At 30.7% G+C, this 23,712-nt stretch overlaps 1 protein-coding gene across 1 annotated transcript in view; it reads left to right on the forward strand.

Moving 5' to 3' along the window:
• LOC143080564 (plexin A3-like) overlaps positions 1-2,166 on the forward strand; it is a 42,922-nt gene extending 40,756 nt beyond the window's left edge. The window contains exons 26-28 of the mRNA XM_076256471.1: positions 142-273; positions 590-673; positions 1,697-2,166. Of these exons, the coding sequence (XP_076112586.1) occupies positions 142-273; positions 590-673; positions 1,697-1,801 (321 nt within the window). The 3' untranslated portion in view covers positions 1,802-2,166. The remainder of the gene's footprint in view (positions 1-141; positions 274-589; positions 674-1,696) is intronic.
• Positions 2,167-23,712: the final 21,546 nt, after the last annotated feature.

Genomic DNA, 23,712 nt, shown 5'->3' on the forward strand with positions numbered 1-23,712 from the left:
CACTATGAAATGTCGACAGTTCCGTTTATTTAATTCTTGTTTTCTTAAGAATATCTACATATGGTAAGTACCATTAAAAATATGATACATAGAACAATGTGCAAGTTATCACCATTGATCTTTTTCAATTGAATTGAACAGGAATCACCACCACAGAAATTGTTGTTTCATAAAGATATTCCAAGATATAGAAAACTCATCGACCCTTTCTTCATTCGAGTAGAACCAGTGACTGACACGGAATTCTGGAGTGAAATAGACGAAATATCAAATGTAATTATGATTTCTTATATCTCACACTTTATTTATAATATTCTTATCGACTGATAAAACCAGGACATTGTACCAAGTTAGGTATACTGCAGTTTCTTTCCGCTCTTTCTGTTGGTGGATAGCGTTTGATTTTGTCATATTTTTTTTAGTTTGACATTTGGTTCGATGATGAGAACGTTTCTTCCTGTAATAATGGTTGTACTCATAGACAAAATAAGTCTAAAAGATCTCGGGGGCAGCAGTTTAATTAAAATACATTTACAAAAAATCTGTTTCGAATCCACACTACACTTATCATATTGGTTTCTCCTTTCAGACACAGAGGTCAGAGCTGAAGTTCAGTCGGCAATCTACCATTCATCAGCTGTATAATTTGTTTATTGGGAAGTACAAATCTGAGGTAAGCAAATATGAAAAGCTTGACTGTGTTATTAAAAAAATCATGTACATTTGTCACCTTTTAAGGCTTTAAAACTGTATTACACTTTATTCGAACACTCATCTTTTGAAATAATTTTGACTATACTTTTTGGACCTTTTGGATTATAGCTCTTCATCTTTATATAAGCTTTGGATTTCAAATATTTTGGCCACGAGCATCACTGAAGAGACATGTATTGTCGAAATGCGCATCTGGTGCAGGAAAATTGGTACCGTTAATGTTATTAGATGTTATAGTTGTAGAATTTAAGGAGTAAGGGTTTTCGACGGCAGTAATCTATTTAAGGAATGACTGTAATATTTTTTCTGTCTATGAAGAAATAACAAAAAATTTGGTGAACACTGAATAACGCGCGTAGCGGGTTATTAAACAGTTTGCACCACATTTTTTTGTTATTTCGCATAGACAGAAAAAACATTACAGTCATTTCTTATAATTTAGTTCTAAATTCCATTTTAAACCGTAAAAAACCATGAAAAAACGTTGATGACGTCACGGTCACATGACTAAATTATGTCTATGGGCTCATAACAAAATAACGTCAGCCAATCAGAAGACGTGTTACATCCAAAATTAAATTATATCAAAATAAGAACGATTTTATTGTGTATTTCATAGTTACACCACGAATAGACTCATGTCTAACCATATCATAGAATATGTATATTAATGTAGGTTTTGCTTCTGCACATATTGTAAGTTTAGATATACTGTCATGATTTTTCATAAGTGATATATTAGAAAATAAGTTGTTAGTCCATCTAAACAGTTCTATATTTTTTCCATTAATAAGGTGATTAAATGTAATGTGTGTTAGATTGTCAGAAATCATCTGTTGCTGTTGCTGGTTGTTCTTGAAAATGACCACAGTATCTAATAGCTGTAAATATGTCTCATAAAAACTAATAGTACACATTAGTGTGTTTAATGTTCATGTGCTATCAGTATCAGTATATATTTTATATTATCTCTTTAATTCAGATCGTTGATGATTTTGAGGACATGGAAGAAAGTAAAGATCTACAATTTGCAAATAAACTTGAAGAAGTGATAGATTTGATGGAGGAATCCTCAGCTGGTTCTTAGCTTAGGAAATCTCTCTCATCTCAAAAAACTATAATTGCTAGATGTGTTTTACATGTCTGCCTGTAGAAATTTAATAGACTAAAAAAGATTACGATATGACAGTAACTTTTAGGGTATTATTATAGATTATAATTAGGTGGGATCAATCAATAATGTATTGTAAGATCAACGGATTTTTTTTTTTAATTTTTTAATTTTTGAAATGAAAAACCAAATTACTAAATTGATTGACGCGATATTTAAAGTGCAATTATAATATGTAAAATGTGTAAAAATTTTATATAATTATTATCAATAATTGTATTTTAATCAGAAATCATTATTGTTAGTTCTTTAGAAATGTTAAACATTTCTTTATTACATGTTAGAAATGGAGTTCAAATTTTTGAGTAAAAATACATTATATGAAAAGCTTGACTGTGTTATTAAAAAAATCATGTACATTTGTCACCTTTTAAGGCTTTAAAACTGTATTACACTTTATTCGAACACTCATCTTTTGAAATAATTTTGACTATACTTTTTGGACCTTTTGGATTATAGCTCTTCATCTTTATATAAGCTTTGGATTTCAAATATTTTGGCCACGAGCATCACTGAAGAGACATGTATTGTCGAAATGCGCATCTGGTGCAGGAAAATTGGTACCGTTAATGTTATTAGATGTTATAGTTGTAGAATTTAAGGAGTAAGGGTTTTCGACGGCAGTAATCTATTTAAGGAATGACTGTAATATTTTTTCTGTCTATGAAGAAATAACAAAAAATTTGGTGAACACTGAATAACGCGCGTAGCGGGTTATTAAACAGTTTGCACCACATTTTTTTGTTATTTCGCATAGACAGAAAAAACATTACAGTCATTTCTTATAATTTAGTTCTAAATTCCATTTTAAACCGTAAAAAACCATGAAAAAACGTTGATGACGTCACGGTCACATGACTAAATTATGTCTATGGGCTCATAACAAAATAACGTCAGCCAATCAGAAGACGTGTTACATCCAAAATTAAATTATATCAAAATAAGAACGATTTTATTGTGTATTTCATAGTTACACCACGAATAGACTCATGTCTAACCATATCATAGAATATGTATATTAATGTAGGTTTTGCTTCTGCACATATTGTAAGTTTAGATATACTGTCATGATTTTTCATAAGTGATATATTAGAAAATAAGTTGTTAGTCCATCTAAACAGTTCTATATTTTTTCCATTAATAAGGTGATTAAATGTAATGTGTGTTAGATTGTCAGAAATCATCTGTTGCTGTTGCTGGTTGTTCTTGAAAATGACCACAGTATCTAATAGCTGTAAATATGTCTCATAAAAACTAATAGTACACATTAGTGTGTTTAATGTTCATGTGCTATCAGTATCAGTATATATTTTATATTATCTCTTTAATTCAGATCGTTGATGATTTTGAGGACATGGAAGAAAGTAAAGATCTACAATTTGCAAATAAACTTGAAGAAGTGATAGATTTGATGGAGGAATCCTCAGCTGGTTCTTAGCTTAGGAAATCTCTCTCATCTCAAAAAACTATAATTGCTAGATGTGTTTTACATGTCTGCCTGTAGAAATTTAATAGACTAAAAAAGATTACGATATGACAGTAACTTTTAGGGTATTATTATAGATTATAATTAGGTGGGATCAATCAATAATGTATTGTAAGATCAACGGATTTTTTTTTTTAATTTTTTAATTTTTGAAATGAAAAACCAAATTACTAAATTGATTGACGCGATATTTAAAGTGCAATTATAATATGTAAAATGTGTAAAAATTTTATATAATTATTATCAATAATTGTATTTTAATCAGAAATCATTATTGTTAGTTCTTTAGAAATGTTAAACATTTCTTTATTACATGTTAGAAATGGAGTTCAAATTTTTGAGTAAAAATACATTATATGCATTTTACATTTATTTACTCATTACATTATGCATTATACATTTCTTTACTTATTACTTTATACATATTTACATACTACATCTAGTTATATCAATTCTGTTACGTCTTTTTTTCTTAGACTTTTTACTTTATGACTGTATTATGACAAATCATTTTATACCTTAACTATTTTTAATTGAAGAGAACTTGATATTGACGTTTAAAAAATCAAAAATTACCAACTTCATATATTTAAGCTAAGATTTTTATTATGAATAGTGCATTAATTTCCATGCTAATGATATTTTTACAACATTTAAAAAAAGACCTGGATCGCTTTAAAATTGATTAGACTCTAATGCAAACCTTACTAAATATTGGCATATAGTTATGATTTGTTATTTTTAGAGTATTCATGTTTATGGCTGAGTAAAAAAGTCCTTGCGGATTTAAATTAAATTTTTTTTAAAGTAAAAAAAAAAGTCTGGTTTTTTTTGGCAAAATGTTGGAGTTTACTATGCTAAAGTATATCTTTTTATCGTATATCATTTACTGAGTAATGTATATTGTGTTGTTAATTATGTGTTGCTGTTTTCATTGTATCATAAATGTAATGTTTTACATATTTCTATAAAAAATCATTTATCAAGACAAATTTGAAGTTTTCTATTTTGATCTCAAGATCATATCTTTCGGATCCTCATTTTACTACTGAATGAATGCTTTTGTAAACGAATATTTATTTCCGATTTCACAACATTCATCATATGCTATACCTGTGTGATGTACTCTTTTTAAAACTATTTAGTTAATATATTGAAATAACAATAATCACATAATCACATAATTATGGTTGTCTTTGTCTGTTTTGTCGAGTTTGATCCGAAATAAAATTAAAAATAAATACCCATACAAAGTATAAAATAGTCGAACAGACATCACTGACCATAAAACATTAGATATAATCAGAAGATAACGAAAAGGCACCAATATACAACTTACCGGTTCAGTTGACCACTGCTGAATCCGGACCCAGAAATTTCCCCTAAACACGACATTGTAAAATGTTTTGCTTATGTGTGAGCTCACATGCGTTTATTTGCCACACATCTTTTTCAGCAAATTCGTAGCTGCTTTATAACTGTATATATGTTGTGTACATTTTTAATCTTTTACAGGTTATTACTTGTACAAAAACGTTGTATGAGTAATTACTTGTATGATGCCATTACCAGTACAAATATAATTGTACTGTTCAGTAATTACTTGTACAATTTTTGTTGAGAAAAAGATAATAACTTGTACAACACAATATCTCTGAGTTGTATGTGCTACTACCTTTTGCTTTAAACAGAATTTTTCATTGAAAAACACCTTTCTTTGAGTTAGTAAGACTGGGATTGTTTTCTCAATTGTCCGGTACTTTTTTTCTTTTACGGTTTTCTCGTGTTTATTTATTATTTGATTATTTTTGTCGAGCCATCGACTTTAGTCGAAAAGGCGATACATAGCGATCCAACATTACGTTGTCGTGTGTGGTTAAAAATTTTGAAATTTAATAACTGTCTTAAACAATGCTGGATTTCTACCAAACTCAGTCAGAATCTTGTTTATGATCATTAGATAGTATTCAGAAGTAAATTTTGTAAAAAAATGAAATTCCTGTCTTTCCGTATTTTACTTATGAATTAGTTTTTCTGCCGGGAAACATTACATTTACTCTGTGGTTAAAGTGTTTAGAAATTTAATTACGTTCTTAAACATACAAAACTTGGACAACAGCTCGTTTATGATCATAAACAAAGGCAACAGTAGTATACCGCTGTTCAAAACTCATAAATCCATGGACAAAAAACAAAATCGGGGTAACAAACCAAAACCGAGCGAAACGCATTAAATATAAGAGGAGAACAACGACACAACATCGAAACGCAACACACACAGAAACAGACCAATCATCAGACAAAACACCACGAGAATAACAAATGTAACATGAAAACCAAATACATGAATTTGGGATAGACAAGTACCGTGCCACGTCTTATCTCAATATCTCAAAAATAAGAGAAAACACAAACGACTCAACGTTAAAATGCAACACAAAGAGAAACGAACAATATATAACAATGACCATCTTCCTGACTTGGTACAGGACACTTTTAAAGGGGAATAAAAGTGGTGGGTTGAACCTGGTTTTAAGGCATGCCAAACCTCGCACTTTAATGGCAAAGTTAAATATAACATTGAAATGACAACATAATATTACAGGACTACAATACAAATAAATAGGAGAACAAAATTGACACAGAAAAACATGATTAATAGATAACAAAAAGCATCAGGTTTAAAATTCAATACGCCAAAAACGCGCCTTGCCCACACAAGACTCACCAGTGACGCCCAGATATAAAAGATCGAAAGTGAAAAAAGTACAAAGTTGTACAGCACTGAAGATCAAAAGTTGAAAAGGTTTCGCAAAATACGGCATTGTTTTTATGCCCGGGATAAGAACATTCTTATTATATAGAACAATTCATGCTATTGCAAACAGTAAATTTTATCAATTGAATATGAAAGAGATATACACAAAGAAACTAAAGTATTAACTAATTACAGAAAACTAAACCTGAATACATAACGCCTAGATATAAAAGATCGAACGTGAAAAAGGTACAAAGTTGTACAGCACTGAAGATTAAAAGTTGAAAAGGTTTTGACAAATACGGCATTGTTTTTATGCACGGGATAAGAACATCCTTATAATATAGAATACTTAATGCTATTGCAAACAGTAAATGTTAACAAATGAATATGAAAGAGATATACATAATGAAACTGAAATATTCATAAGTTAGTATCCATAAGTAAATTTGTTAAAAGCACATTTTTTTTCCGTATTTGACTTGTAAATGGACTTATGCTTATTGCAATCTAGCTGCGGAACCGTAGCTCTTAGGTCCTTATGTTATTTTTTGACTATTTGCGGACCATAGAGCTACGGATTTTTCCTATTTCAAAACGTTCGGAATTGCGACCCAGGTTCAGGTCGCACTTATTTCTCAAAAAAATATTGTTTATAATCCATGCAAAACTTGTCAATAGATATAGTTCGTTTCGTTAGATATTTTTCTAGGATATGACGTACCTATTTATGTTTGAATATTCATTTCCTTAACACTATTATCTAATTATATCCATTTGTATACATTCTCCGCCTATTTTATTCGGCCATTTTGAATCTCGTAGTGACGTCACGAGAATCAAGAAAAGATAACTCAAATATCCTCGATCTCCTATGTTGGAGGTGAGGAACGCCTATGAAAAACAAGAACAGATAACTCTTTTAGAAAAACACGTGTTGGTGTGTTTACTTATTTCTAAGTGAGAATCGAGTGTTTTCAAGACTTTACAACATTAATTCATTCGAAATATTTAAATAGCTTGAAAGAATTAGTATTTCCATTAGTATTTAACCTTAATTAAACGTACTTTCATTCAAAAAGTCATGAAAATAAAATAAAAGACAACGTAAACAAACCAACACGTGTTTTCCTATAAGAGTTATCTTTTCTTGATTCTCGTGACGTCACTACGAGATTCAATATGGCCGAATAAAATAGGCGGAGAATGTATACAAATGGATATAATTAGATAATAGTGTTAAGGAAATGAATATTCAAACATAAATAGGTACGTCATATCCTAGAAAAATATCTAACGAAACGAACTATATCTATTGACAAGTTTTGCATGGATTATAAACAATATTTTTTTGAGAAATAAGTGCGACCTGAACCTGGGTCGCAATTCCGAACGTTTTGAAATAGGAAAAATCCGTAGCTCTATGGTCCGCAAATAGTCAAAAAATAACATAAGGACCTAAGAGCTACGGTTCCGCAGCTAATTGCAATCAAAAGATAGTATCGAGAGGAATAATTTTGTTGATTTTTTTACTCATTTTTGTTGAGCCTGCCATTAACAGCAAACGTATGCGTGAAATCACTCGTAGAACCCTTATATTTTTTTTCTTATCATAAAGCGTATGTATTTTTTAAATCTATAATATTGTGACGTGTTTGTTTTGGTTTTTTTTCAAATATGTATTCTGTAGGAAGTGGGATGTTTTCGTTGTTGTATGGGATATACAAGTACCCGGCCACGTCCACTCTGTGTAGCATTTCTGATTGTATCCATTTGATGAGTTAAGCCTCTTTCAACTGATTTTTATAGTTCGTTCTTATGTTGAGATGTAACACCCCTGTCCCAGGTTTGTGGGAGGGTTGGGATCCTCCTCCTAACATGTTTAACCCCGCTACATTGTGTATGTGCCTGTCCCAATCTTGTCATTCAATGGTTGTCGCTTGTCGGCGTGTTACTTTTGTTCATTTTTGTACATGAATAAGGCCGCTAGTTTTCTCGTTTGAATTGTTTTACATTTGCCATTTTTGGGGCCTTGTAAAGCTGAATAAGCGGAATGGACTTTGCTCATTGTTGAAGGCCGTGTGGTGATCTATAGTTTTAATTTCTGTGTCATTTGGGTTCTTGAGGAGAGTTGTCTCATATTGGCAATTACATCACATCTTCTTTTTTATTTTAGTATTATTTTTGAAATGTTAGAAGAATTCAGACACACAATGAACGCAAAGTAACAACATTACCTAGCATGAGACATTGAGCAAATTTAGCTTTACAGCTTGTTGCCACTTAAATAATGACTACATATGCAAAGTGACAAAATCGTTAAATACAAAAATAAAACTTTTCTTCAATTTATTTTCAACAATAAATCATGATAAAAAGTTAATTGCATAAATTATGTAATAATTATACATTGAAACTAAACCAAATAGATCAAAGTACAACTCAAAGATATTGTGTTGTACAAGTTATTATCTTTTTCTCAACAAAAATTGTAAAAGTAATTACTGGTACAATTATATTTGTACAGGTAATAACTTGTATGATGGCATCATACACGTTATTACTCATACAAAGTTTTTGTACAAGTAATAACCATGGTGGGTAAGATTGTCCTGCGAGAAAACGTTCTGTGCTGGTGATTCGGTCCTGACTGGTGCTGGTGATCATTGAAAAAATGTAAACAAATACGAAAATGATGATTTTTGACGTTTTCTCTCATAAAAAAAGGAAGGAAACAGTTGCGAGTTTTCAATTTTGTTTCTTATGGGTTCATAAGCAAACCATTAAAAAATTGACCCTCTAAACTGTTTCAGTAAGCGTAACACAAAAGTGCTCATTTTCAGAAAATCTAAAACTGGAATAATAAAACAAAAATGCTCATGAAGTCCGCTTTCTATACTCAAATCCAAAAGACAAAATTATTTTGTGAAAAACCCGTGCAATTTAAGAAAATTTTGCATTTTCTCAGTTTATTTATGTCCTGATACTGTGCTGGTGGGTCCTGTCATTGTGCTGGTGATTTTGAGTAAAATGTTTGTCATATTTGAAACAAATGTTACAAAATCAATAAAATTTGGCTGATAATTGTATTCAATTGGATCTGTGACTCCTATTTTTACTTTAGTGCATCCATTTGGCTGTTTTATAAGCGTTTTCAAATAATAGTAACTAATATTACATAAATGAGCAACATCTTCCGTCCAATATCAGATGAAAATGTATATAATTAGAATAGTTTTATTCAAGATATTAAATGCCCTTTAATTGATGATTCTTTACATAAAATATTAACTTAAACAGTTTTAAAAGGTGCTAAAAGCAAAGCGACATTTATAAGAGGGGGTCTTATATTGACATAAGGTTTAACTGGTTTATTCAGTTAAATATGCGTTCCACACACCGCTCGCAACTCCATCAAACCAACTCCTCCTCCTTTCCTCATTCATTGGTACAGTGGTGTAACAACACAACAATTTATCACATAAAACAATAACATTAAGACACAAATTATTGAACAACGCATACTCGCAGCTACTGTGAAGGCTAGTTCAAAGCCGCATTTTCAACTAATACCGGTAGATAAACCAAGTTATCTTAGATAAAAATCTCAATCGTACCAATCAGTGAATCTAGTGCTCACAACAGTTATTTCATGTATAAATCAGACATCATAGTTGAGAAGATACCAAGAAGTATTTTACAGTTAATGATCATGAAGGGGTAGAGATTGCATGGAAGTTAAACTAGGATAAGAAAAAAAATATAGTATGTTCTGGCGAAAGACTTTAAAAATTCTTTGCATTTAACTCTAAACAGCTTATATTATTATTGTCGTAAATTGTTAAATTCTCAACAAAATCTCAATAACTTTGTTGGAACGAACACAACAAAGGTGACCTATACACGTAGTTGTTAATTTCTGTGCCATTTAAATAAAAAAATTATGGAGTTTGATTTACTTTGTAGCTTCAACCCTGGTGAGCCATGTTCATTGTCGGTATGCTGTTGCACCCATCGCACGTAAATTTTCATATTTCATCTTTTTTTCTGGTTTATTTTACCAAATTCATACGTGACAGGATTATTATCCAAGTAACCGGTGTTACTCATGTATATATTGAACACAAGTTAAAAAAATAAACAATACTATACTTATGTTTGTGTCAATTTGTTTAGGTAAAACAAAACTAAAAAAACTTCGAAAACAAGAGAGATTTTTTTTTTTAAATGTCATGATTATCTGTCGATTTCTAGAGCTATGCTTAGTATTAACTTCAGATGACAGAGAGGGACTTCACATACTGGTTACCATGCTGTCTTTCATAATTGTATTCATATACATATATAAACTGAGACTACTATAACACAGAGATTGATCACTATCAATTTATCGGATAATGTGAGTCTCCTTATAGTTAGCTACGTTATTTTAACCTAGTTTCGTATTTAACCGTAGCATACGACATATATCACTACAATATCATTCAGACAACTATAACACTGAGACTACTATAACACACTGTGTTATAGTAGTCGCATATATGATTAAACAAACTAAAGAGGTTGAAACTGGTACTTTTGCATTTTTAATTATTTGTTTTAACAAGAATATTTGTGCTGAATGGAAACTGTGTTGGTCAAAATCTCATATGGGTTATAAATGTTGTTGTACCAAGTTTCGTTATCAGATCTGAATTTTCTGAAAAGTGCAAGTTAGATAGGCATTTTTTTTGTTATTACGGAAGCCAAGTCAATACATGTAGCTCACATGTGAGCTTATAGCGAAACGGGTTGATGACCAGTTATTTCAAATCAGTTTTGTAAAATGTGTAGATTTGTATTGTTACAGCGGATGACAGTGAGGGCATTCTGGTGTATTGATATCGCCTATATTACGTAACTTTCGTTTTGGGTTTTTAACCGATCTATGAACATGATGAATACAGAGATATCATCAACATTCCTTATCGCTTGTTATTAATCCATTTCTTTAATGAATACTCATCGAATACTTTTTAAATACGATAAATATTAATAACATTAAAATGTTTTGTTATATGTATATACATATAAGAAAGAAAAAAACAATAATATCTATGCACACGCAAGGGGAAGAATATCTCAAGAACGTTTGCAATCTCAAGGAACGATAACTCTGCATGGATGATTAAACATATGTTGCGGGAAAATACGAATGCCTACTCAAATCCATTCTTTTAGAAAAATCGAATTATTTCAGTAGAGTGTCCAATATGAACTTGTACTGCACTATTATTTATATAGTAGAAAAGAATGATATACAAATACATGAACATTATATATACATGAAGCTGTAATAAACAAGTATGAATATAATAAATAACAATAAACCAGAGTATACCGAGTTGTATCACTACAATATAATAGTCATTACGTTAAGGTTGAATTCCCTGTCATTAATTTATCATCAACGCACGAATTTGTCTCAGAAAAAGAAATTATGTCTGTAAACAAACCTTACTTTCAGGTACAGAGATGTGATTTTTTTTCTTAGACAAGTCTTTATCATAATATCTATCGGACAGCTGTCATCCGATGTTCAGTATATCAGTACTTTGATTTTCAACTGTTATGGCTTTTAAAAGTTAAATGTAGGTGTATAATTTAGTGTTTTTTTTTTGCATCTTATATACTTTTATAATTATCACTCAATTGGTAGTATGAAGCTACGGGAATACTTCCAAGACGTGTTTGAGTTGATTGTTTTGTCCTGAAAACACATAAATAAAAAAAAAATGTTTGATATCTCTGGCTTTAGTTTCGATTTAAAAAAAATATACACAAAGGTTACATGTTAAGGTTATAGTACTAATCACTGTATCAAAAATGAAATACATAGAAGTGAAATACCTCAGTAACGAGTCATTACTACAGAGAAAGGTGTGTTTTGAAAACAAAACTTAAAAGCCTCGTGATATTACCAATATATAAATAAGTATTTCTAGTCTGGTATTTTTCCGTTCACTGGTTTTTCACTCAATTTCAATTAAAACTAAGGCATATTTTTATTTTTATTCATAAAATATATTTAAATAAAATAGAAAAGTAGGACACATACATGAAATCCCCCCCCCCCTTAATTCTTTATAAAAAAAATTTGACAACAGACTTTCTTTTGGAATTATAAAATGCAGAACTTAAAAAAATCTTATTTCTGTTCGTGTTATCTAGGTTATATCGTCTTCATTCTCTGACAAATTTAGACCTCCCTCTAACTACCCTCCCCCCCCCCCAAAAAAAAACAACTTAAAAAACGTAAAAAAACGCATTACTATAATAGACTAGTCATCCTTTTAGTCAGCACTAACTTGTTCACTAAGAAATCTGATTGTAGCTGCTGACGACACATGATTCTAACGCACAGAAACAAGGCTGAGTTTCATTTGGTGGAATAAAAAGAAAAGTATCTACAATATCATACAAATTTGTCAGAGAAACAATATTCAGGATGTTTAGATTACACGGAATTCATTATTCAAACTCATCTAAGAAGTGTTCAGGCTCACCTGAGTCTGATTGTTTGCCTTGATCAACTTGTTTGTTTTTGATTCGTACAAAACATGTTAAATCCCCAAACATTTTAGCGCCCTGTCCAAGTCAGGCGACTCTTGGATTTGTTAGTCTTGTATGTCTGTTTTTTTTATAATTTGAGTATATTAAAATGTTGATAACCGAAAACAGCTGTTTAAATCATTTTAAATGAGAAAAACAGGAAACAGTCAATTTAAAAATTATGGGTTCTTTTTTTCATAATTGCAGTAAACAGATTCACAATAATGTCAATTTTGAGAAAAAAAGATAACAGCTAATTAGTCAATTACAGTTAAGTATCAATGTTATTGAATATTTGCCACTTTTGACTGAAATATAAAGGCACAGAACCAGGACACAGGAGCACAGATCTAGGACCGTTTTTCTCATCACCAGCACAGCGTCAGGACAATTTCGTTTAACAAACTTGCACGACTTTTGCAATACAAATTGTTGTAATATACTTTACATGGTACTTATGACGTATCAGAGGAAAATTAAGCAACAAAACAGTCGTTTTATTGTCGTTCTGATACAATGTTAACAAACCCACCAGCACAGAATCAGGACCCACCAGCACCCGTCAGGACCGAATCACCAGCACAGAACGTTCTGTCGCAGGACAACCTTACCCACCGTGAATAACCTGTACAAAATAATAAAATGTACACGACATATACATCAATTGTATTATATATATAGTTATGCGAAAGATTATCAGCGTGATCGATGATGTCGCACAACTTCTTTTCTGAAAACATAATCTATAAAACAGTATCTGCACATATATGGGTCGTTTTCAAAAAATGTCGAATTTTCAGTACACCCATGCTAACTTTTTTATTTCTAATGGAAATTTCAGTTGTAATGGTTTAAATGAAAGCTTGTCGGATTTGTGATTCAGAACATTAATAATAAACACACCTTACATCTATTTTGATAAGATTAAACTGCATTTAAGACCCATTTTGGGGGTATTTGTCTGCGTACAGTGTCAGAAAAACACATTTCAAATGATTTTTTTGCAATTTTCTGATCGCCTTGATATCTACAAAAGGGACTTTTTAAGAACGTTAAATATTATTCTAACGAAAATTCGTAGCTTCTATATCACTGTATGTAACATATTATCTACAAACTAAATTGAATCTGCGTACAGGAGGTTCATGTCTTTCCTGTTACCGCTACTTATATCAGCCGTAAAGTTAATCTCCCTATGAATATTGAATCAGTCAGTGTTGATTTCAAAAGTGCAAAGTAATCTTTACATTTAAAACGCCTCGTTTCTTGAACGACAGTGTAGAGAAAAGAAATTTCAAGACATTTAGTGAAAAAAATATAGCGTACTTTTTTTTATGTCTATGCTGTTACCACCAATTTTGATTAAATACACCAACAGTATATTTGTAAAAAGTGCAATAACGTGTTGGAAACCAAATTCACAATAGAAAAACATAATCACTTCTCCAAAGGGAGTAGTTATTTCACAACAGCAATCAAAAACGAAGAAATTTGTCTATCCTGTTATGTCTATCCTGTTACTATGGTTGCTATGGTTACAGTAACAGCATAGACAATTGTAGACAAAAACGTCGTTAATTTTTTTATCTTAACATATAGGTGCAAAACGAATGAAATATTTCGTTGTTTGAAGTCATCTTCAGGTTATAACGTCTTAATCTTCCCAATTAAGCATTCGCAGGTGCAATACTGATATCGGTAACAGGATAGACAAAAAGGTAACAGGATAGACTTTTATATAGTAATATATCAGAAACGTACGTTCCTGTTACCAATGAAATATAGAGAAAAGTAAACTAACTTATGAGGGATTTACTTGATGTTGGGTTTATTTGAAAGGGTGAAAAAATGCCGAACAATATAAATTGCTATCTTAGACTTGCATTACTGGTGCTAATTTTTACAACCTTTGAAAACCAATTTTTAGAGGCATTTTTCAGTACAACCTGGAAAATTGGCAAATTATCTATTATATTACAGAATGAATATATATAGAAGTTTATTCTCTTGAAAACCATCTAATTGTCTACGTAAAACAAGCTTAACATTTTATCTTAACCTTTTCTTAATAACCCAAAATTTCTTTTGAAAATGGTAACAGGATAGACAAAATAATGTACCACCGATCAAAAAATGTTATAACATATTCTTGTATGACATCATTAAGATTGCATCTTTTAATATGTTGTTCTTAAAGTACTGTTTGTTATGATTTGCTTATGTAGAGGGTTGTTTGAATAAGTAACTTTTAATAATTTTTTCAATTTCAAAATTCGACATTTTTTGAAAATGACCCATATATAACATGTACATATACATGGAATGTGTGTAACGTTTTACCACAGCAATTACAGGTCATACATATCACCTGGTTATGTACGCATTTTCGATTTTCTGTATTTAATTTGTCATTGTTCAAATTTCTAACTCTGCACTTATTTATTATTGTTCTTAAACAGGTTTGAAAATTTAGATTCGAAAAGATGTTATGGTAAATGTTTTCCCTCTGCAATTTATATTTTTAGGAACATCCAACACTTGAAGTAAAATAGACAACACATAGCTAGGGTTGAGGGGGTGGTAGTAAAAGCGGAGGATATGTCCAACTGGCTGCAAGTTTTGTCATCATCGGGGCAAAACACTCATTAAAAAATGCCCTGTTTTATTATTTGGAATGCCAGATGAGCATTTAATCTAGTGAATAAGTTTCGTCAGTTGCACTTTAATTAAGAGTTTGAAGGTCAACTCAAAAGTTCTTAAACCTTTCACAAAGCAAACTATATTCTGTCTTTATTTCGTTGGAATCATTATTAAATAGCTATTTTAGATATCAGCGAAACATATCACAGATCATCTTTAACTGATTGTTCTCGATTTATGAAAAAAAATCTATATTTGATAAATCATAAGTCGAAAGTAGAATAGTATTACTGGGTACGAATGAAACATGTAATGTGTAAGGATATAATTTCAAAATTACAGAGAACGTTGCATGTACACTAAAAACATTATACTATGACAACACTCAAAAGTAGAACTGTCTAAATGGTATGTGGGTGTCTCATTAGTGCAGCCTGCGTGGTGATCTATTATAGTTGCCCACAACCTTGTCTGTTGTATCTTCTATTGTTGAATTATATTGACAATCTAAGCACATCTCCTTATTCTTATATAATTTGTGTGTACTACCATTTCAGGATAAATATCCATCAGTTGCCAATATTTTATGTAATATTGGAAATATACATGTATACCGACCTTCTTTTAGTCTGTTGTGGACTATTTTGTTCTATCCTTTCACTTTCTTATTAGCAAATGCATTTGTCTCAAAATTGTCCTACACATATTAGCGGAAGGTAATTACTTTAATATTTGTGCTGACCTTGACTTCAGCTGGTGTATCATCAATGTTCCTGAAATTTAACGTATCTCTAATACCGAAAAAAAGAACCAGTCGACACGGATAGGAGGGTAGTCGTGCATATCATACAAGCTTTGAATAGAGATGATCCTTTGTTTTCATGAAATTTTGTTTTAAAGGAAAACGACATAATGTACAAAATGTAGTGGAATTTACATGTAGTTGTCTTCTACTAAATTATATAAATATTGCATCTTTTATTCAAATTTCAAAATTTATATGTGGTATTAAAAAAGTATCTCAGTCTTTAGATTGAACTATTATTTCAATTTTATACATAGGTTTTTCGTTTTTGTTACATCAATTACAAGGTAATTTAAATATTGATTTCGACTGAAACTACGTTTATGTTAAATTACATCTTATTTTGCACCTAATTCACATTTCGATAGTACATAACACCTCAGTTATGCTCAAAGAAAAATTAAATAATAATAAGGAAGTATTAATTTTTTAATTGTATTTGCAGACTAGTCATTTAAAAACACTGGCTCAAGATAAAATTTTGTTTTCAAGAAATTATCAATGGTTTTGAACTTGTTTTTATCTACGACTTTAATCTTGTTACGCTTTTTCTGATTAAGGTTTAAATATTGAGGAAAATAAATCTTCATTTGTTTTGTTTCGTTATTCTTATTGAAATATTGAGGAAGATTTTGTTAAGTAAAAATGTCTTAAATATTTATTTAATTTTACATAGCTGTGAAATGCATACTCTGAATAACAAGAAAATAAATTGCTATTTGTTCAAAAAGAACACTTTGGCAGTTTTAAATGATTAGTTCAAGTGTGTGTTTAAATATTATCTGCTTTCTGGTCGGGTTGTTGTCTCTTTGACCTATTCTCCCTTTCCATTCTTAATAAAATTGAGAATGGAAATGGGGAATGTGTCAAAGAGACAACAACCCGACCAAAAAATAAAAAAACAACAGCAGAGGGTCACCAACAGGTCTTCAATGTAGCGAGAAATTCCCGCATTAAGTTTATAATAGAATGTGTGTGTGTTTCTCTCCCATCAATTCTGTTACATGTGAATAAAATATAGGTAATGTGAGCAAAGGATGGCTCAGCGGTCTCCGCCCCTTGCAACGTCTATGTTTTGTTATTGGAACCCCCAAAGAAATACTTGTTATAAGAATACAAGATAGAATGTGTCCAATAGCGTTATATATCATAACTGTGAGTATTTGTTAATAAGTTATTATAAGCATTTACAGAAGAGTTGTTAATATTAAAAGGGGTACCACAAAAAAAATGCAACGGAGCATTTTTGTTGTAAAAACGGACCCCCCCCCCCCCCCAAAAAAAAATAAAAAAAAAAAAAAAATAGTTCATGATGATTTATAATACCTTATGGTTAGATTTGTGAGGACAAGTATATTTAATAAATGAATAGTACACAATTGCATAATGACATTTCTTTAAAAGTCTGATTGATATCCCTTCACTGTTACATTATTGAAACTCAAGAAATCGTTTAGATTAAACAGTAAAACTTATTATAATCCCTTCGCTGGTTTATGAGGAGTTGCGAACGTAGGATGTTAAAAAAACTTTTTGTAATAACGCATATGAAAATAAAGGAACATTCTATAAACCTCTCTCTTTCTCTCTCGCCACTGATACGCATTACTCTCCAAATGACATGTACTACGATTTTTTTATTTTATTAGTTTGAGAGCTTGAAACATGTATAAACTAAAAGATATGATTCTATTGTTATTCTAGTGTATCTAAATTTTACTCTTAAAACATAAAATGCACTAGGATGTGAATTTCAATGTTAAAAGAAAACAAATTATTTCAAGTAGTCTAGGTTTTTAAATATAGTGGATTCACCATATGAGTTTACACAACAAGGAAGAATTTGATATTGGGAAATGTCACACCTGGATCTAGATGTAAGATAATTAATTATGTTTCATACTCCATTTTAAAAGTGTAGATTTAGCGATAAAAAAAGTATATGCTTTTGTATTTAGTTGCAGTTGCGTATTCACTCAACCAAAACATATTTCACTTCTATAAGGTAAGATCAGTTTTACGTTTTGTACTTTTAAAAACTGTGTTTGTATTAATTCATATTTTTTACAAAAAAAAAATATGATAAAAACATCAACCAAAATATGCATGTGTATTAAAGTCGCTGTTAAATGTTTAGAGTCACTATTAGTTTACATTGACCGTCGTTAATCATAAATTATTACACAATTACATGACTTTGTTTTGTATAATTATTGATAAGTCGTATATACATACATGTACTACAAAAAATGTACATGTAGTAAGACTATGTAACGACGGAAAATAACTGTTTTAGATAAACATATCTGAAGTATTTGTTAACTTTACTCTTTCTATTAAATTGTTTTATTTTATAAACCCTAATTTCGTTGTAGTGTAATCAAATAATTCTAGTATCGATACGTAGTACTATGATCACTGAAATAAAAATAGATGACGATCGTTGACGTTTGACTGTATACATGTACAATAAAACAGTATTATACACATTTGAAAATGTAAAAGTAAACTTTTTAGAATATTTATAAAAACATGAATGAAGCCGAAACTGGCGTTAAGAATGTTCGCTTCTCTTGTTTGAAAGTTTGCCAGATATTCGGAAATCCCCTGTTTTTATCCATACACACGTAGTCCTATTATAAAAAATTGACCCATTAATCACTACTTAATATTTAAGAAATAATTGATGCAAGCTATACTTTATTGTAGTTCTAATATGGGTAGGTATTATATTCGTGATTATTTTTGCCCGAGCGATAGTGAGAGCTAAACAAACACGAATATATAATGGCTACCCATGTTAAAACTACAATAAAGTATAGCTTGGATCAATTATTTCGATTCTGATTAGGAGAATGAAGGGAATTTCTATGTACGATGTGTATAAGTGTAGAACGTTTGTGTAGGCTCTTCCGTGAACCTCCATTTTTGTTTATAGATAAGCGAACGACTGGCAGTGTGATTTTTCAGAGGGAAGTGTTTTGAACAGTTAACATGATCGGTTGTCGTATCTAGGTCAAATATGTTAATTTCGAATTGCGGCACTTTAGTTACAATAAATGAATTAGTAACAACATAAGCATTATTTTAGAGTTTGGAAGTGTTTTAAGTTTAACTTAATGAAATATATTAAATGCATGCCAATCTGATAAAATTCATTATTCAACAGTAGTCAATATACGCATGTGTAAACAAATTTTATTGGATTTAGAGCATAGGTTTATTCACAAAGCGAAAGAAGCACGTCATATTAGAATATTGCATAAAGTATAAAAAGTTACACTTTATAATTTTATGAAATCCTTGTTATATCTTTCATAGTTTTTGAAAAAAGATGTCGATGTTAAATGTATGAAAAATCTATAGAGAATAATTTCCCGTCCAAATTTGCATTGGCTTATACCTCAAAAACAAGCACAATAACCCTGATTTTTTTTCTGATTTTTGAAGTTCTTTTATGTTTATACTATAAAAAAAAAATCAGGTTATTAATTTTGAAACAGAGTAGAGAACATCCTAAAATAAATACAATCAACAAAACAACCATAAGGGTCATGATTTCAACTGCGACTGTGCTTTAATGGAAAAAAACAAGATTTTAATTTCGACATAAGTACATGTATATAAAAACATCTGTACAATATGAAAATGTATCCAATTGACTTGTTCTTCTCATTATTTAATAATCGAAATGGATTTTTTTTTTTAAAACATGCTGACTTGAAATTGGGATACTTTGAATTTCTTCCAATGTTCTTTTCAAATTTTAAAATGACTGTATGGGTGAACAAATGAGAGAAAGTTGGTCATACGTCTATCGAGATGCAGAACGAAATGATAATTACTAGTATGAAATATTTAATCTTTATTAGAGAGTGCAATGACAAGCACATCTTCACATGTATTTCCTGCTTCTTCTACTTTTGATTTTTTTTTATTGAAAAATACTGCTTTTACAGATGAAGTTTCGTTTCTTTCTGTCAATTAAGTTTCTCTTTTGAAATGTATGAAATATTTGCAACTGGACATCTCTATTATTTGAACAAACACAGTAACCATCAAAAATTAAATGTCCATTTTTTTCGAATAAGAATTGTTACTTTAAATTTGTATCTCCTTTAAAGATCTAAATTTAATGAAAACAATTACTGTGTACATTACTGTGTATAATGTTTATTCTAAATTATCAACGAAAAAAACTGTAGTCATCGGTTTTTACTTAAATATGTCGTGGTCACTTTTTTTTCAAGGGTGCATTTTTTCTTCTTAATTAAGATAATTATCGGTGTTTGGACGTACGGCTAATTCATATATAAACGTGCGAGGGTAGTAAAGCCAGTCAATGGCGTTGAAAACTCACATCATCATATATAAACGTGTTTCCTTAAGTCAAAGTTATACATTTTGTAATTGACACAATAGAAAGAAATGAAAATCAATTTAACTGTCATCTACAAAATCTTTTTTTCAAAATATCGAATGTGATAAATTGAAAGATAGCTGATCATAATAACCATATAGATGTAATATATAAAATTGAGAATGGAAATGGGGAATGTGCCAAAGAGACAACAACCCGACCATAGAAAAACAACAGCAGAAGGTCACCAACAGGTCTTCAATGTAGCGAGAAATTCCCGCACCCGGAGGCGTCCTTCAACTGGCCCCTAAACAAATATATACTAGTTCAGTGATAATGAACGCCATACTAATTTCCAAATTGTACACAAGAAACTAAAATTAAAATAATATAACACTAACAAAGGCTTGAGGCTCCTGACTTGGGACAGGCGCAAAAATGCGGCGGGGTTAAACATGTTTGTGAGCATATATGCATAGATGTAATACCCATAGATTTGGGTTTATACATCTATATCATAACGTTCATACCTTTGGCTATCCAATAAAAGTGAATCTTCGAAATATATCTCGACTTCACAAACAAGTGTTCTCCCAAATGCTATCATTTTTTAAAGATATTGGTGCAAAATGATTCGAATTGAAAAACCTGCATATTCAGAATCATGATACTTTGGCATGACCTAAAATCTCCATTACTTCAAATTACTGTTCACTATTGAATTTTCTTTTGTGATTTCTTTTTCTTTTGAGGCGTTAAATTCCTCTTTAATATTTGCCATTGATACCAACTTTATCACAAAAATACAAAACGTAAATTGTATGTGTTCATGACCGGAAATATCCGGAAGGAATTGGTATCATAATCATAATTATACTTACATGTCACCGTAATTAATGAATTAAAAAACACATATTATAATGATACTTTTTTTCATTTACAATGTATACTTGTGTTTCACAATAATTCATGTCTTGTTCTTTAAAACGTACAAAAAGTCAGTACCTTAACATCATCAGAAAAAAAACCGAAACAATAGATCCACTGTGAGCAGAGATGACCTATTTTAAGAATCTGCTTTATTTAAATCAGCAATACAAAACACAGTCTTTCATTTAAATGTCATTTAAGGTAGTAAGATATGGTGTCTTCCTCAATCTTGGATTTTGAAATACCAGAAAACAATCGGTCTAGATCTTTGATAAATTGTGCACATTTTGAGAGTAGTAGTTGATTCCTGTGTAGAATTTTCATTTCAATCTAGAAAATGACATGTTTTATCATATTTATGGTTGTATTTTACAAAAAAACAGAATACTTTTGTTTGATTCAATTTTTTTCCAACTATGCCACATAAGTGGAGTTTAGACCCCATCTACCTTAAATTTATCGTAAACAGACATGTGATATTTGACAACTTTTTTTTATGTTGTGTTGTTACACCACTGCTAAGATTAGGGAGAAGATTGAGCGCGTGCTCAAAAACATGCTGAACCCTGCCTCAATCTTTATTTTCCTGTCCCAGGTCAGAAGCCTATGTAACTATGTAAATTGGGTCGATTTAAAAAAAATAAGTTGATATAAAAAAAGAAGAAGTGGTATGATTGCCAATGAGACAACCATCCACAAGGTTTTTTCACAAGTATAGTAGTGAACAGAACAGTTCAAGTTTTCTATATACACCAAATTATACATTTTGCGTGAATATGAAATAATGTAAATGCAAATTTCACAAGACTTGATCCAAATAGATTTTTTACTGTCCAATAACTTTCAAGTACGAAAAAGACAGTCCTGGCAGAAGTATACTGTCTATATATAAAAAAAGAAAAGCATGATTGCCAATCAGATAACTCTCCACTAGAGACCCAAATGACACAGAAATTAACAATCATAGGTAGCCGTACGGCCTTCAACAATGAGCAAAGCCCAGACCGCAAAGTCGGCTATAAAAGGCCCCGATATGACAATGTAAAGCAATTCAAACGAGAAAACTCACGGCCTCGTTTATATATATATATATAAAATGAACGTAAATACAAATATGTAACACATAAACAAACGACAACCACTGAATTACATGCTCCTGACATGGGACAGGTACATACATACATAATGTGGCTGGGTTAAAAATGTTAGCGGGATCCCGACCCTGTCCCTAACCTGGGACAGTGGTATAACAGTACAACACAAGAACGAACTATAAAAATCAGTTGAAAAAGGCTCAACTCATCAGATGTTTTGATTTAGCACAACTTTTGAAAGTTGATCATGCATTCGTTCTAAAATAAATTTTCAGACCAGATAAAAGTTTTCAGTTCAATGACATAATTCGAAATCTGCAAAAATTGAAAAATCCCCCTAACTTCCGAAAAAAGATAATTATCCGGCAACACATGCATTATAACTTTTAAAGCCAGTTAAATCATTTTTTTCTAAAAGTACGTGCAATATCATAAAAATTGATTATCAAAACATAACAAGCACACAAGTAAAGTTTTTTTTAGTTTTCAATATTATAAATCAAAAGGTAGATGTTATTCAAGTGATTAACAAACTTTTCTAAAATTGTCTGTTTATAAATTTTGAAATTGTTAAAAAAAACCAACTAAAACCTCCGGCAAAGTTGACTTTAGATGAATTTGGCTATTTATTTTTAGGTATTTTTGTCATATAGCTCTTCAACGGTTTCGGTACCTATACATCCTCGGATTTCAAATGTTTGGCTTTGAGCGTTCCTTATGAAGGTAAATCCAGAAAAGCGCTTCGGACGCAAGAAGTTATTAAATGAGTTGTTTTCCATTTTTTATTCCTGATTAGTTGTTCGATTTATTTAATTTAGGCGTGGAGGACCTTTGGTGACCCCACAGTTTAAATGTCTATCGTAGGTACGTCCTGAACAGTGGTCGTTACAGACAAACATTGACCTAATCTGTCCCAGTCAGTGGATGAATTTAATGCGTCAATCAATGGCCACAGCTACACTGTTATGAATTTCATTCTAAATCAACTTAATTAATGTTTCATTTGTTCGGCTTCCCACTAGTATTAAAGTATCGTGTGTCAAGCGCACTTTAAAAGATATTAGATGAAATAATTTAACTTTATTGTAAAAACTATTAATACAAAGTGTCCGCATAGTTTATTTTCATTGTTTATATGTAAACTGTATATCATGCATAATGTT

Source organism: Mytilus galloprovincialis, chromosome 1 (assembly GCF_965363235.1).
Source record: "Mytilus galloprovincialis chromosome 1, xbMytGall1.hap1.1, whole genome shotgun sequence".
NCBI lineage: Eukaryota > Metazoa > Mollusca > Bivalvia > Mytilida > Mytilidae > Mytilus > Mytilus galloprovincialis.